Source organism: Camelina sativa, chromosome 16 (genome assembly GCF_030686135.1).
Source record: "Camelina sativa cultivar CO46 ecotype springtype chromosome 16, ASM3068613v1".
NCBI lineage: Eukaryota > Viridiplantae > Streptophyta > Magnoliopsida > Brassicales > Brassicaceae > Camelina > Camelina sativa.
The window spans coordinates 15,598,291-15,611,081 of record NC_141895.1 but is presented as its reverse complement, the minus strand read 5'-3'; the positions used below and the strand labels follow the sequence as shown (position 1 = coordinate 15,611,081).

The window sequence follows — 12,791 nt, the reverse complement described above, 5'->3', positions numbered from 1 at the left end:
ATTTCAAATTCCTAGATTAAGAAAAAAATAAAATTCACCAAGTTCCAAAGTCTATAATTGAATCTCCCTTTCTGTCTTTCAAAATTCTCCTTGACCATTGTAAAACCAAAAGAGCGAACAGTCTCCACTAATTAATATCAGAGTTATGAAAATTGCAATATCGAATTAAAAATCCACTTCGAATTGGTTATGTTTACTTTTTTCCGTTCAACTCGGTTATGAACGGTTCGAATCCTAAATTAAAAACAAATAATGCCATTAGCATCTCCGTCTCGTCTCTCTGTTCCAATAAATAAAGGAAGCTTCGTAAACCATTCAAAGCAGCAAAAGAGAAGAAACAATGACTCTTCGTCTTTCATGTGATATATATACTGATACGAAGAAGCCTCTCCTCAGGTAAGAGATGACTGGATTATGGGATGTAAATTAATAATGTCACATTTGAATATGCATGTTATAAGGTCCACGTAAATAAATATGCATGTTATAAAGTTAATTTAAGATTTTTCTATACGTAATCATAAGTAGTCCAACTAATTTAAAATTAATGAGTAAAATTTATAAAATAAAACATAAATTAAACTATACCAATATTTCATCAAGTGATCAAAAAATTTCTCCTATAAACTCTTTACTCTTTTCATTTTTTTTTTATGTTTTTACTTAGGAATTTTATTAAAATATACTACATTGCAATGATAATTACAATTTTATCTAATTAAATTACAGTTAAATAGTTTATATTGTTAGTTTGAACACCAAAATTTATTGTCTATTTTATTTTTTAAAATCTAAACTAAATGAAAAAAAATTAATAACATATCAAAATTTGGTGATTTTTTAATTTAAATAAGATCTCAACCTTAGACATTTAATTTAGCAATGCAATTTAACTATTTGTTTCTTTTTCAAAAATTTTTGTTGAAATGTGAAATTTACTGCTCAACAAAGGGTAAACAAAAGCCAAGAATCGGAAATAGCTAAGACTCTAATACAGTACATCATATCATTCCTCACTTTCATAGTTCATACCACCAACAATGAAGTAGCTTAACTACTTATTTCATCATAAATATAGAGAATTTGTTAGAAATGCCCTTTTTAAGATACCTCTTTTCAAAAATAAACTTTTTTGAACATTTTTATTTTTGATCTCTTTTACACAATTACAATATGCTAAATTAATTTTTAGAATTTTTTTGTTTTGTTTGGGTTCTCTATTTTATATTTAGGGTATAATTTTTAGGGAGAAGGGTTTAGTATTTGAGGTTTGAGGTTTAGAATTTTTTTTTTTTTAAAGTATTTAGATATAGACTTGTAAACTACATATGTAAATATGTCTTTTTGAACATTACCAAAAAAAAAATGTCTTTTTGAATTAGTTTTTCTACTTCGTTAGATAAAATAAAATGTTTTATTTGTCGACATGTGTAATCATTTTAACGCTTGTTCATATTAATTACTAATTTTGAAACCAATCTTCATATAGTAAAAAAAAAATTGAATAATATATTTTATAATAAAAAGCCACAAATAAAATAATGGGCTTCATCTTAAAGCCCGATTAAAATTAAGTGTATTCGAAATTGACTATATATATACAGTGTTAAAATAGTCCCGAAGCCCTAACAATTTCTCGTCAGCTCCGTTTTTGCTTCCTCTTCCCCGCAGCGTTCTCCGGCAGAGTTGTCAAGGAAACTACACTCTGGTGAGAATTCAACTTTCTTATGTTTCAATTTTCTATTTTTTTTTAGTCTCCTCAACTCTGTTCTTAGATTTTTGCTAGAATTATGAATCAATTGTTAAACCTCTGTTCTTAAAACTCTGACTAAGTCATTAAGTTGATTGATTTGTTTCGTTAATGTTTTTGTATTGGTTTTTGCTAGACGTCTCATTTCCTTTGGCGACCCAAAAGACACTGTTGATGGCAACCGTGGTAGCTGTAAGTCACAGTTTTTAAAATTTAATACTATTCTTCTTTACCTGTTTCATGACTTGTTTATATATTACTGTAACAGAATGAAGCATTTACGGGAAATCCAAGACGCCAACTTGCAAAGCTCTTTAGTGTGTCTCTTAAATTAACAGTCCCTGATGAACCTGGTGTCGCGCCATTGGTTGAGCCTGGCAAATTTGGAGATTACCAATGGTTTCTCCCCCTTTCCACTTATACTCTATGAATGTTTTTAAAGTACCAATTTTTGAGTTTATGCTCTTTGTTGTCTGTAGTAACAATGCAATGGGACTATGGTCTATAATTAAAGGAAAGGGTACACAGTTCAAGAGTCCTACAGCTATTGGACAGGTTGGTTGGTTTGGTATGGTGTAATGTTGTGAAGCAGATTTGATATCTCTTCTAACTCTTATTCTGTTTTTTTTTTTTTTTTTTTTTTTTTTTTTTCTTCATATAGGCCCTTATTAAGAGTCTCCCTGCTTCTGAGATTGTGGAATCATGCTCTATAGCTGGGCCTGGATTTGTTAATATTGTACTATCAGCTAAGTGGATGGCTAAGGTGCTCCTGTTGTTTTATTAGTCGTTTTCTAGTTCTCGTATAAATAATTTTATGTTTGTCATAAATTGTTTTTCTCATCTATTCCGCAGTGTATTGAAAACATGCTTATCGATGGGATTGACACATGGGCGCCTACTCTTTCGGTTAAGAGAGCTGTAGTTGATTTTTCGTCTCCCAACATTGCAAAAGAAATGCATGTTGGTCATCTAAGATCAACTATCATTGGTGACACGCTAGCTCGTATGCTCGAGTACTCAAAGGTTGAAGTTCTTCGCAGAAACCATGTTGGTGACTGGGGAACACAGGTAGCTACTTTTTCTGCCCTACAAATGATTTCTTGAAATTGAGTATTCCAAAAAGATTTTAAAGAAATAAAAGCTGCTTTTATTCTGCAGTTTGGCATGCTTATTGAGTACCTCTTTGAGAAATTTCCTGATACAGATAGTGTGACTGAGACAGCAATTGGAGATCTTCAGGTCAGCTGCCTTGCATCATATGCCCTCTAGCTTTAAAGTTCTTCTTATGTGAAGAACAACCAAAACATTTTAGTATTAACTTTAGATGTCCTCTGATAGGTGTTTTACAAAGAATCAAAACTGAAATTTGATTTGGAGCCAGATTTTAAGGAAAAAGCACAGAAGGCTGTGGTCCGTCTACAGGTAGATAACAACTTTCAATTCTCACTGGTGCATTCTTCTCTTTTACAGTGTCTTAATATGCAGCTACCTTTAGTTGTCTATTTTGTTTTCTTGGTTTCTTCGGTATAGAGTGAAGATCCTGTTTACCACAAGGCGTGGACTAAGATTTGTGAAATCAGCCGAAACGAGTTTGCCAAGGTTTACCAAAGCCTTCGAGTCGAGCTTATAGAAAAGGTAAAACGAATAGTTGGGACTTATACTAAGTTATGTAAGACAGAATGTGAAAGAGATGCATGAATGGATAATGGAAAATACATTTATTAATGACAGGGAGAAAGCTTTTACAACCCTCATATCCCTAAGATAATTGAGGAATTGAGCAGCAAGGGGTTAGTTGAAGAAAATGAAGGTGCTCGTGTGATATTCATCGAAGGCTATGAAATCCCACTCATTGTTGTAAAGAGTGACGGTGGTTTTAACTATGCCTCAACAGATCTGACTGCTCTTTGGTGGGTTATCTTTGGAAAAGGCATCTCATATATTATGACTTTCTGTTTCTGTGTGGCTTGTTTTGAACTTACATATCGTTCTCTGCTGGTGCTAAAATCTTTCTGGCACAGGTATCGACTTAATGAAGAGAAAGCTGAATGGATTATATATGTGACCGATGTTGGCCAGCAGCAGCACTTTAATATGTTCTTTAAAGTAGGTTTGATGAATAGTTTACTGTTTTCACGTCTTCTAAAATGTGATCTTGATTGAAACTTTCAGTCGTAACTTTTGGTTGTCTTCTAACTTTGAATCAGGCTGCCAGAAGAGCAGGGTGGCTTCCAGATGATGATAAAACTTACCCTAGAGTTAATCATGTTGGTTTTGGTCTTGTCCTTGGAGACGATAACAAGCGATTTAGAACTCGGTCAACAGCGGTAGTCCGTCTAGCTGATTTGCTAGATGAGGCCAAGACTCGCAGTAAAAAAGCCCTTACTGAGCGCGGTATCTAACTTTCTCTCAACAATCAAATTACTGAATTTGTTCAGTTATTATTTGGTCTTATTCATCCCTTATATGTTGTTTCTCTGTTTAGGTAAGGACAAAGAATGGACTCCCGAGGAGCTGGACCAAATAGCCGAGGCAGTTGGTTACGGTGCACTGAAGTAAGTATTTATCTCTATATTTAGTATCTTCTGGTTCTCGATGACTGTTGTAACCAAAGGCTGCACAAATGTGATAAGTGACTAATCCTTTTGTTTAATTTTCTTTCAAGGTATGCTGACCTGAAGACCAACAGAACGACAGGTTATACTTTCAGCTTTGATCAAATGCTTAATGACAAGGTGCTGTAAATTTTCTTGGAGCTAGTCTACATATTTGCATTATGGAGTCATTTATACATGCTTAATTAAATATTCTGTATCATATTTCATGAGCAGGGTGATACAGCCGTTTACCTTCTTTACGCCCATGCTCGGATCTGCTCAATCATCAAAAAATCAGGCAAAGACATAGATGAACTAAAAAAGGTATTTTTAGTAGCATGAACTCAAACACCTACAAAGTCTGTGTAATGCGCAATTCTTCTTATGTTTCAACACTTGTTCAATTGCAGACTGGAAAGATATCATTGGATCATGCAGCCGAACGGGCACTCGGGCTTCACCTGCTTCAATTTGCTGAGGTAAAACACATGCTCATTTAAATTGTAACTTTCATATTCAGACTTCTTTTTCTTGGTAAGAAGGTGAAAAGTTGTGTGAATGATTTGTAGACGGTTGAGGAAGCGTGTACCACATTGTTACCGAACGTGCTGTGTAAGTACCTATACTACTTATCCGAAGAGTTCAGCAAATTCTACTCCAGTTGTCAGGTGAGCACATTCCCAAAATTCTACTTTTTCTATTTAACCCTAATAGACTGTATACATTGTTTTCATCTTTCTCTTGCACTATTTATTTTACAGGTGAATGGTTCAGCAGAGGAGACAAGCCGTCTCCTACTTTGTGAAGCAACGGCCATAGTCATGCGGAAATGCTTCCACCTTCTTGGCATCACCCCTGTTTACAAGCTCTGATACATCACATGAAACTACCAAAAAAGCCAAAAGGCAAAAAGGGTCTTTTCTGCTTTGACAAAAAAAATATTTATTTATGCACAGCTAGAGAGTAGTGTGACCAAGTCTTGAATTCTTAATGATCCGTTTAAATCTAATAGTGAGACAATGACATCATATTATTTCCACATAGACCTTCACTTCATGAATAAACTACCCAAAATATTGCTATTCTTCTCTGTGCACCACAAATTTTATAAAACCTCATCAAAACTAATCACATCTGGTAATTAAGTGCAAGTCCCATTTTAGAACCTGTAATCTTGTTTTGTATTTGCGATTAGAGAACCAAAGGTGACCCGATAACCAAACCTTTTTAAATGTTAAATAACTAAAGGGTTTATAATTGACTTTAAAACAAAATTGGGAGGTTTGCATCATGGATGGTCTGTTATTCGAAGTAGAAGCTTATATTAAGCTCATGTGTGATACTATGTTCATGTGACAATACGTTCATTGCTACATTGTTTACGTTTTCGTTTGCATGATCAGTTGTCTTAAACATATGTATATAGTTCTTCATTTTACTTATTAGTAATTTAAACAAAAAAAAAAATCAATTGTTTCTTCTCTATCACAAAGCAATGAAGCATGGAAAAGGATGTGTGTTGGGTATGGGTTTTCACCTTGCCTTAATAGGCTTCCTATTCAGCCCATCTAAGGAATAGTCAACAAATACTTCTAGAAGAGTTGACCAACCAGATAAAGCTAGCTGGGACGACAAAGCTTCTATAAGGTCCAATTGGACGTCCAGCCCGTTAAGCGCGACTGCCGACTGAACTTCAAGGCGGTACCACATCGATCTCGAGGCATGAAGCTGAGACGTCCCATCAACTATAAATAGTGAGATCGGTGAACAAAGAAAGACAAATCATCTGGAACAGGAGTTTTAGATACAATCCGATTCTAGTTATAAGTGCTAAAAGTCATATTAGCGAGAGTATAGTTTTCTAACTAGCCGACCGACTTCAAGTAACAATTGGTGTAATCTCGCCGATTTTTGGCTATCTTACTAAGTCCTTTGCTTCGCCTTTTCTCATATTATTCTCGATATAGTCCATTCACTCATTCAAACTAAATTGATTGCAAACAAGGATATGTAAAAGATCAAACATAAACATAAAGAAGTTTACATAAGAACACTAAAAGCTTACATCGAGTTAATGGGTCAAATTCAGGTTCTCTAATCACTAATACGATTAAAGGTTTTTAAAATGGAATATCGCAGTTTAATTTTTTTTTTATCGCAATTTAAATTAATTTCTTAAAATTAATTGTTATTCATTTGTTCCTTAAAATATATCCTTTGTAGTGGCATTCATGTGTAATTTTAACAAGGATTAAGATTACTCCTAAAATGTAGTCTCATACTGTAATATATAGTAGTAGGATTTTCAAATTTCATTGGTTTCTTAAACACTAATCTCATTCTCATCTATTAAATTAGACCCACATATGTAATCAATCATTGGTTTATCTCATTTCTACTTCTCACAAACCACAAAAAAAAAAAAAAAAATAACAAGGAAAATAGCCGAATTTAAAATTCACTTCGATTTGGTTTTTAAGTTTGAAAATTTCCGGTTTAATTCGGTTTCGAACGGTTGAATCCCAAATGCAATCACATACCATTATCATCTCCTTCTTGTCTCTCTGTATCCAACAAAAAAATCCAAAGGAAGCTTCGAACCCATTGAAGGAGAAAACAATGATATTACGTCGTTTTATCTGCTACAACGCTTCTTCAACTGTTTCTTCTATAGCTCCATCTCCGAAGAAGAAGCCACTCATCTTCTTAGGCTCTCCTCAGGTACAAAAAAAAAAAAAAAAAATTAAACTTGTTATTATGGGTTTAGGGTTTTAGCCTAATCTTATCCCTCTCTGCTATAAATTTAGGTTTCCGTGACTGTCCTTGAAGCTCTCTTCGATGCATCTGCTTCACCAAACTCTTCCTTTAAGGTATAATCTGATACTTATTTGGTGTGAAATTGGATTTAACTTTAAATATTCGAAACTCAGATTCTGAATGTTCTCTGATTCTTTGATTCTTGCTAAATGAGAAATTTGAATTGCTTATGGACATTGTGAATTTGAATTGTGGTGAAGATCTTGTTGTTTACTTAAAACTGGTTGTACTAGGTTGCAGGGATTGTAACACAGCCACCATCAAGAAGAGATAGAGGTAGAAAAGTTTTGCCTTCACCGGTAGCACAATACGCTCTCGATAAAGGCTTACCTTCTGATCTCATTTTCTCCCCTGAAAAGGCAGGAGATGTAAGGACTCTTGCTTTTGGAAAAGATGTGATCTTTCTTCTTTCTTGTCAAAATGACATAGCACTTGTTCTATTGCAGGAAGCATTCTTATCGACCTTAAGAGATTTGCAACCTGAGCTTTGTGTTACAGCTGCTTATGGGAATATATTGCCTACCAAGTTCCTTAATATTCCAGTACATGGTTAGTAAAAGTTGCTACTTAATGGAACATTCTATATGGTTGGATGGGAGAGAATGCTGTTTTGAAGCCCATATTTAACGTTTTAGGGACAGTGAACATACACCCAAGTTTGCTGCCGCTGTACCGTGGTGCAGCTCCAGTTCAAAGAGCATTGCAGGTTCAATTTTTTTTTTTCAACCTTAAACTCATTCCACTCTTCCTGTTATTGATTACAACATGGGAAGAATCTTGACTCAAGTGTGCACTTTAAACACTTGGTGGCTGCACTAGGATGGTGTCTCGGAAACAGGAGTATCATTAGCATTTACAGTGCGGAAGTTAGATGCAGGGCCAGTGATTGCCTCTAAGAGTATCCAAGTTGATGATATAATTAAGGTATTCACTTTATCCCCTGACGTAGCTCATCATCTTTTTGGATCTTAATGACCTCTGTTTGAATCATTTGCAGGCACCAGAACTGCTCTCGTTCCTATTTTCTGAAGGTGATATGTTAATTCTTGTACTTATGCTTTTCAGTAAAAGTCATTTGAGATAATTGGATTCTCTAATTAGGGTCTAATTGAAAAGAGCCTTGCAGGTTCTAAGCTTCTTATTCGTGAACTTCCCTCAATATTTGATGGGTCCGCGAAATCAAAAGCAGTTCCCCAAGATGATTCTAAAGCTACCTTAGCTCCAAAGGTATTTGTTGTGTGTTATCATTCAAAATAAGGCACACAAATTATAAGGCAATGCTATATTGCTTCCTGAATGAGATAACATAATCTGATTCCAAATTTGGTTCTAATGGGACTGAAATGATTCAATTGATGCCCAGCTAGCTCAAGATGAGGCTTGGCTCTCTTTTGACCAGGAAGCTTTTGTTCTACATAACAAGGTAGATAAATCTTTATTCTGTTCATTAGACTATAATCATATTTATATATGTAAAGAGTAAAACTGCTTTTTAGGTTCGTGCATTTGCAGGATGGCCAGGAACACGAGCTAAAGTTGTAGTCCTCGATGACAGAAGCGGTCAGGAAAATGAGCTAGAGCTTAAAATAATTACTACTCGTGTATGTCAAGCTTCAGAAAACCGGGATGGTGAACAAGATAATGTAACTTTCAAGAAAGGTTCATTGGTGTTTCCTTGTGGAGGAGGTACTGCTTTAGAGGTAAACGCTATAGACATATCACTGCATGTTCTCTAAATCAACTCAGTTACAAACTTACTGTTGATACAAAAGGCAGCTGTTATGATGTGGTTACCAGAGACTAATCTAGCATTTAAAAAGATAATATTTGGTGTTGCTGATTCAGGTACTAGAGGTCCAGCTTCCTGGTAAAAAAGCTATCAACGCGGCCGCTTTTTGGAATGGCTTGAGAGGTCAAAAGCTGAAGAAGCTATGAAGACAGGCTGAAACAGAGATAAGCTTTGGTCAGGAAGTTAGAATTAAGCAAATTAGTCAAACAGAGATATATGCTTTCAAATTGTTTCTGAAATTACCAATTTGTAACAGGTGGTTCAAACAAAAGGTACCTAGTGAGTTTTAGTTTTCCATGGTACCTAGTGAGTTTTAGTTTTCCATATTGGTACGATATCATTTTTCTCATTATATCATGCCACATGCAGCAAAATGTAAAATTTCTTCGTAGATTTTGATTGATGTCTGATACAAGAAGCCTATATACATAATTTGATAAGAAAACTGCTCACAAAAGTGTTCGTACCATAGAGACCAAAACTTATCTATTAACTGTATAAAGAGATCTGTGCACATTGTACTGGCAATGATATCTAGATGTAAGACGTGAGAATAGCCTCAATGTTTTCGATTGCAGGTATATATCAGCATTGGCATTATTGGCAAACATCGTGCACTTAAAACTCCTACGAATGTTGGATAAAATCAAAGAGTACCTGCATCTACCAATATGTCTAAGTGACAATATATTCTTCATGACTTTCATCCAACATCTCAACCACAGGAGCATACTGCATCATGTCAAATTAATGAGAGTCCACAAAGAAAGAACGGAAAGTAATAGGATGCTTAAGACAAAGCTGAAGGCGGATGCATGTACCTCATCATCTTCGTCAAAGTATGTCCCGTCAATAGCGCTATTCTTCTGAAACTCCCATCCTAATCTGTTTTCAAGCAACTCTTTGAACTTCCTTGTCTGCAAAAAGACAGGTGTGAAAACGAATTTATAGATAGGATTTGACAATAAGGGCTGTGAAATACTGATCTGATCTGTATATGTAGAAGTTGTACATACCCACGACAATAAATCTCCATCAACTACAGATGCCTCTTCCACTAGTGCGAAAAAGTCCTGTTAACAAAGCAATGGAAGTTCGACCAAATTTTTCTATATCCTCCCAAAGACGATTTATTTAATATGCTGAACGTATGCTCACTCAGATAAATATGTCGCTAGTCAGAGGTTTACCTTGCTAAGCAAATGCAGAAAGCTATCGGAAGCTAGCCAAGAATCATCAAGAAGCGCATGTACCCCCATCTCAGGACCACTACTCTCTTTCTGTAGTCCATATTTTAGTTGATGGTAGATGACTTTGATGAACTGTAATATATGCATCCGGGAGAGGGAAAAAATGAGTTTTCAAAGTACATAGCTGAGGTAAAAGACAAATTAACATTTTCAAAGTACATAGCTGAGGTAAAAGACAAATTAAAACGGTAGATTATGAACTGGTAAAGCCTGCTTAGTGCATATACTATTGAGGAGGGCATAATGATAGAGAATGGCAAGAAAGTATCGATTTATATATCATATAGAAGAATCCTCAAATATACTATGAGTACTTGAAAATTTACGAAACTCACCTTTGTAAACAGTTGACTCCTTGTATGAAAGGGCTGCCAAAGGTCACAAAGAAATGTAAATGTCAAAAGCCAAAGAGAACAGAGAAATGGATGAGAACGGAAAGAAACAGACACGTCTTCACATGGGAGAGTTATGGATTAAGTGAAAAGTCACAAACAAAACATATCAAATAATTAAGGCGCATGTACTTTCATGTCACATCATGTCAACCATATTAAAGGGAATAAGCAATTTTGGTACGGAAATTATAATAACAATATAGAGCTTCAAATCACATACCGCATGGATACAGCCCAGTAAAAGACTAACTATGGACTTCCACTGCATGAAGGATTCAAGAGACTGTCCCATCTGCACATTAACAGTAAAAAAATTGATCTGAGAATGGAACAAATCTGAAGGATTCCTATTTTGCAAAATCATACACATATTTTATATATGCACGATGTGTATGAGCTTCTTTTAAGTATATGTTACGGTAGGCAGTACATACCAAAAATGCTACAAATGAAAATTGTAGCTCTCCAAGAAGTAAGTCTTCCGAGTCTTTGTACTCCTTTGATAATACGCTTTCAAGTAGTTGGGTCTATACAAAGAAAAAGAGAAAGTGACATATATTAGGTTTCACAGGATTCTGAGATTTAAATATATACCGAAAACGTTAAAGAGGAAGAATATGTTAAGGGGAGTACCTTGTCATGATTCATAGAGGTGAGCTCCTGCCCAGACATTCCCTTGTTCTTTAGAATCCGAGGAATAGAAGTGTAGTAAAACCTATTCTCTTTTGGTTCCTCATTAGATGATGCCTTAAACTTGCTTTTCTTCATCTGTGCATCAAGTGCTTTTTCCATTGCCGTTTTAGGTCCACCTTTTAGAATAGCAGATTCGTAGATGACTGTTATTTCTCCTCCAACTGGCTCTGCAAAATGGCACATATAGTTTTACAGTGTTCACTACTCAAGTGAGGGAAAATATTAACAAAGTAGTTAAGGAATCCACCAAAAAAAATAAGGTTTACATACCAAATCTTTCAATAACATCCTTCGTAATGTAATTAGATAAGTGCTTCCATTCCCCATATTTACTTAAATTGTAAGGGCCAAGATGTTTGTCAAACTCCAAAGACCTGACTGCTTGAGAATATCTCTCTTCCTGGCATTATCGGGAGAGGAACGAAAATAAACAACACAGCACTCATTATCAACCCTACTACTACTAGTGCTACTACAACATGATTTTTTCTGTTACAAGTTTCATAGAACAGATTTGATTATATTCCTCGATACTACTAAATCCCGCACGACGATGGAAATCACTGACAAACGTATAAGCCGCATTACTGCACTAAGTTATCAAAAGAACTTACCTCTTCTTCAGATACTTTGGCTAACCACTCGTCTTGCTGATTCCATTTGCGCACAATAACCTTGTATAGTCAACAACAGATGGTGAAAATATATCCATGATCCGTTTATACAGTTCCATAGTGCTGCTACTAACATCAACCCCATGATCACAAGTGAAAAACCCAACCCCATGATCCAAAAAAAACCTTAACCCCATAAAGAACATCAACAATCTCCATCTCAGGTAAACATGAATTTTGATACCAAAAGATAACAAATGAGGCTAGGTAAATTCAAACCTGAGAAGGACCAACATCAACAAAGAAGCCAATGGTGGGTGAAAACTCTTTACCATCCCTGTTAAAAACAAAATCAAAGTCTAAAGCTATTAGCCAACACAAATTACCAGAGATAGAACTCTTCTATTCAAACAAAAAAGATTAACATTGTCTTAGATACAAAAGCACAAAACCCATTTAAAGACTTGTACCTGGTTGATGAACTATAGAATACAAAGTGAATCCCAGGAGGTATCATCTTAATCCCTTTGAAAGCTGGTCCTACTGAGAATATCTGTAACGAGTATTCACAACATTGATAAGATATGCAAACTCAAATCCAACTAAAAACTAAGAAACTGATAAAAACTTCAAATTTTAAATTCGATTATAAACTTAGGAAGAAGAAGAAACAAACCTGAGTGTCGATTCCAACAAGAGTATGCTGAGGAACGTCGAGAAAGAGAAGCGTAGCTCCATGCTTCACAAGCTCTAGTGCCTTCTCTGAATCCATCACTTCCTCCTCCTCCTCCTCCTCCTCCTTCGCTACTTTTGCAGCAGAGAAGTCTAAAAAGAAGAGCGGAACAACAATACAGTAGATTCCAGAAAGGCCCATTAAAAAGCCCAT

General features: G+C 35.3%; 3 protein-coding genes across 4 annotated transcripts; 2 read left to right on the top strand and 1 right to left on the bottom strand.

Annotated features, from left to right (window-relative positions):
* The first annotated feature begins 1,566 nt into the window (after window positions 1-1,566).
* On the top strand, window positions 1,567-5,431 carry LOC104750433 (arginine--tRNA ligase, cytoplasmic-like). Its single transcript, XM_087492977.1, has 18 exons — window positions 1,567-1,708; window positions 1,887-1,942; window positions 2,019-2,149; window positions 2,230-2,305; window positions 2,412-2,513; window positions 2,603-2,818; window positions 2,909-2,989; window positions 3,089-3,172; window positions 3,281-3,385; window positions 3,482-3,660; window positions 3,772-3,856; window positions 3,958-4,144; window positions 4,236-4,305; window positions 4,416-4,485; window positions 4,582-4,671; window positions 4,758-4,826; window positions 4,917-5,015; window positions 5,109-5,431. The coding sequence occupies exons 2-18, from the start codon at window positions 1,925-1,927 to the stop codon at window positions 5,217-5,219; spliced, it is 1,773 nt and encodes a 590-aa protein (XP_087349103.1). The 5' UTR covers window positions 1,567-1,708; window positions 1,887-1,924; the 3' UTR covers window positions 5,220-5,431.
* A 1,424-nt stretch (window positions 5,432-6,855) lies between these two features.
* LOC104750431 (uncharacterized) lies at window positions 6,856-9,398 on the top strand. 2 transcript variants are annotated; one of them, XM_010472224.3, is made up of 11 exons: window positions 6,856-7,068; window positions 7,155-7,217; window positions 7,398-7,532; window positions 7,611-7,713; window positions 7,800-7,870; window positions 7,984-8,088; window positions 8,162-8,195; window positions 8,291-8,391; window positions 8,528-8,587; window positions 8,661-8,864; window positions 9,010-9,398. In XM_010472224.3, the coding sequence occupies exons 1-11, from the start codon at window positions 6,874-6,876 to the stop codon at window positions 9,097-9,099; spliced, it is 1,161 nt and encodes a 386-aa protein (XP_010470526.2). In that variant the 5' UTR covers window positions 6,856-6,873; the 3' UTR covers window positions 9,100-9,398. The 2 variants fall into 2 exon arrangements, 1 of the variants encoding a protein (XP_010470526.2); XR_015583597.1 differs by having other exon boundaries at window positions 6,883-7,068; window positions 8,677-8,864.
* Window positions 8,858-12,761, bottom strand: LOC104750432 (uncharacterized). Its single transcript, XM_010472225.3, has 14 exons — window positions 12,582-12,761; window positions 12,376-12,458; window positions 12,185-12,242; window positions 11,906-11,965; window positions 11,562-11,691; window positions 11,232-11,458; window positions 11,033-11,125; window positions 10,819-10,890; window positions 10,539-10,571; window positions 10,144-10,275; window positions 9,970-10,026; window positions 9,775-9,870; window positions 9,611-9,685; window positions 8,858-9,106 (listed from the first exon to the last, which is right to left on the bottom strand). The coding sequence occupies exons 1-13, from the start codon at window positions 12,675-12,677 to the stop codon at window positions 9,629-9,631; spliced, it is 1,194 nt and encodes a 397-aa protein (XP_010470527.1). The 5' UTR covers window positions 12,678-12,761; the 3' UTR covers window positions 8,858-9,106; window positions 9,611-9,628.
* Between the last annotated feature and the right edge of the window lie 30 nt (window positions 12,762-12,791).

Coding starts and splice junctions, on each gene's coding strand:
- LOC104750433 (XM_087492977.1), top strand. Junction 2,150..2,229: donor AAATTTGGAGATTACCAATG/GTTTCTCCCCCT, acceptor TGTTGTCTGTAG/TAACAATGCAATGGGACTAT. Junction 2,306..2,411: donor GTCCTACAGCTATTGGACAG/GTTGGTTGGTTT, acceptor TTCTTCATATAG/GCCCTTATTAAGAGTCTCCC.
- LOC104750431 (XM_010472224.3), top strand. CDS start 6,874: ATGCAATCACATACCATTATCATCTCCTTCTTGTCTCTCTGTATCCAA. Junction 7,069..7,154: donor TCTTCTTAGGCTCTCCTCAG/GTACAAAAAAAA, acceptor CTATAAATTTAG/GTTTCCGTGACTGTCCTTGA. Junction 8,392..8,527: donor AAGCTACCTTAGCTCCAAAG/GTATTTGTTGTG, acceptor ATTGATGCCCAG/CTAGCTCAAGATGAGGCTTG.
- LOC104750432 (XM_010472225.3), bottom strand. CDS start 12,677: ATGGATTCAGAGAAGGCACTAGAGCTTGTGAAGCATGGAGCTACGCTT. Junction 10,572..10,818: donor TACTGGGCTGTATCCATGCG/GTATGTGATTTG, acceptor GACCTTTGGCAG/CCCTTTCATACAAGGAGTCA. Junction 9,686..9,774: donor ACTTTGACGAAGATGATGAG/GTACATGCATCC, acceptor GACATGATGCAG/TATGCTCCTGTGGTTGAGAT.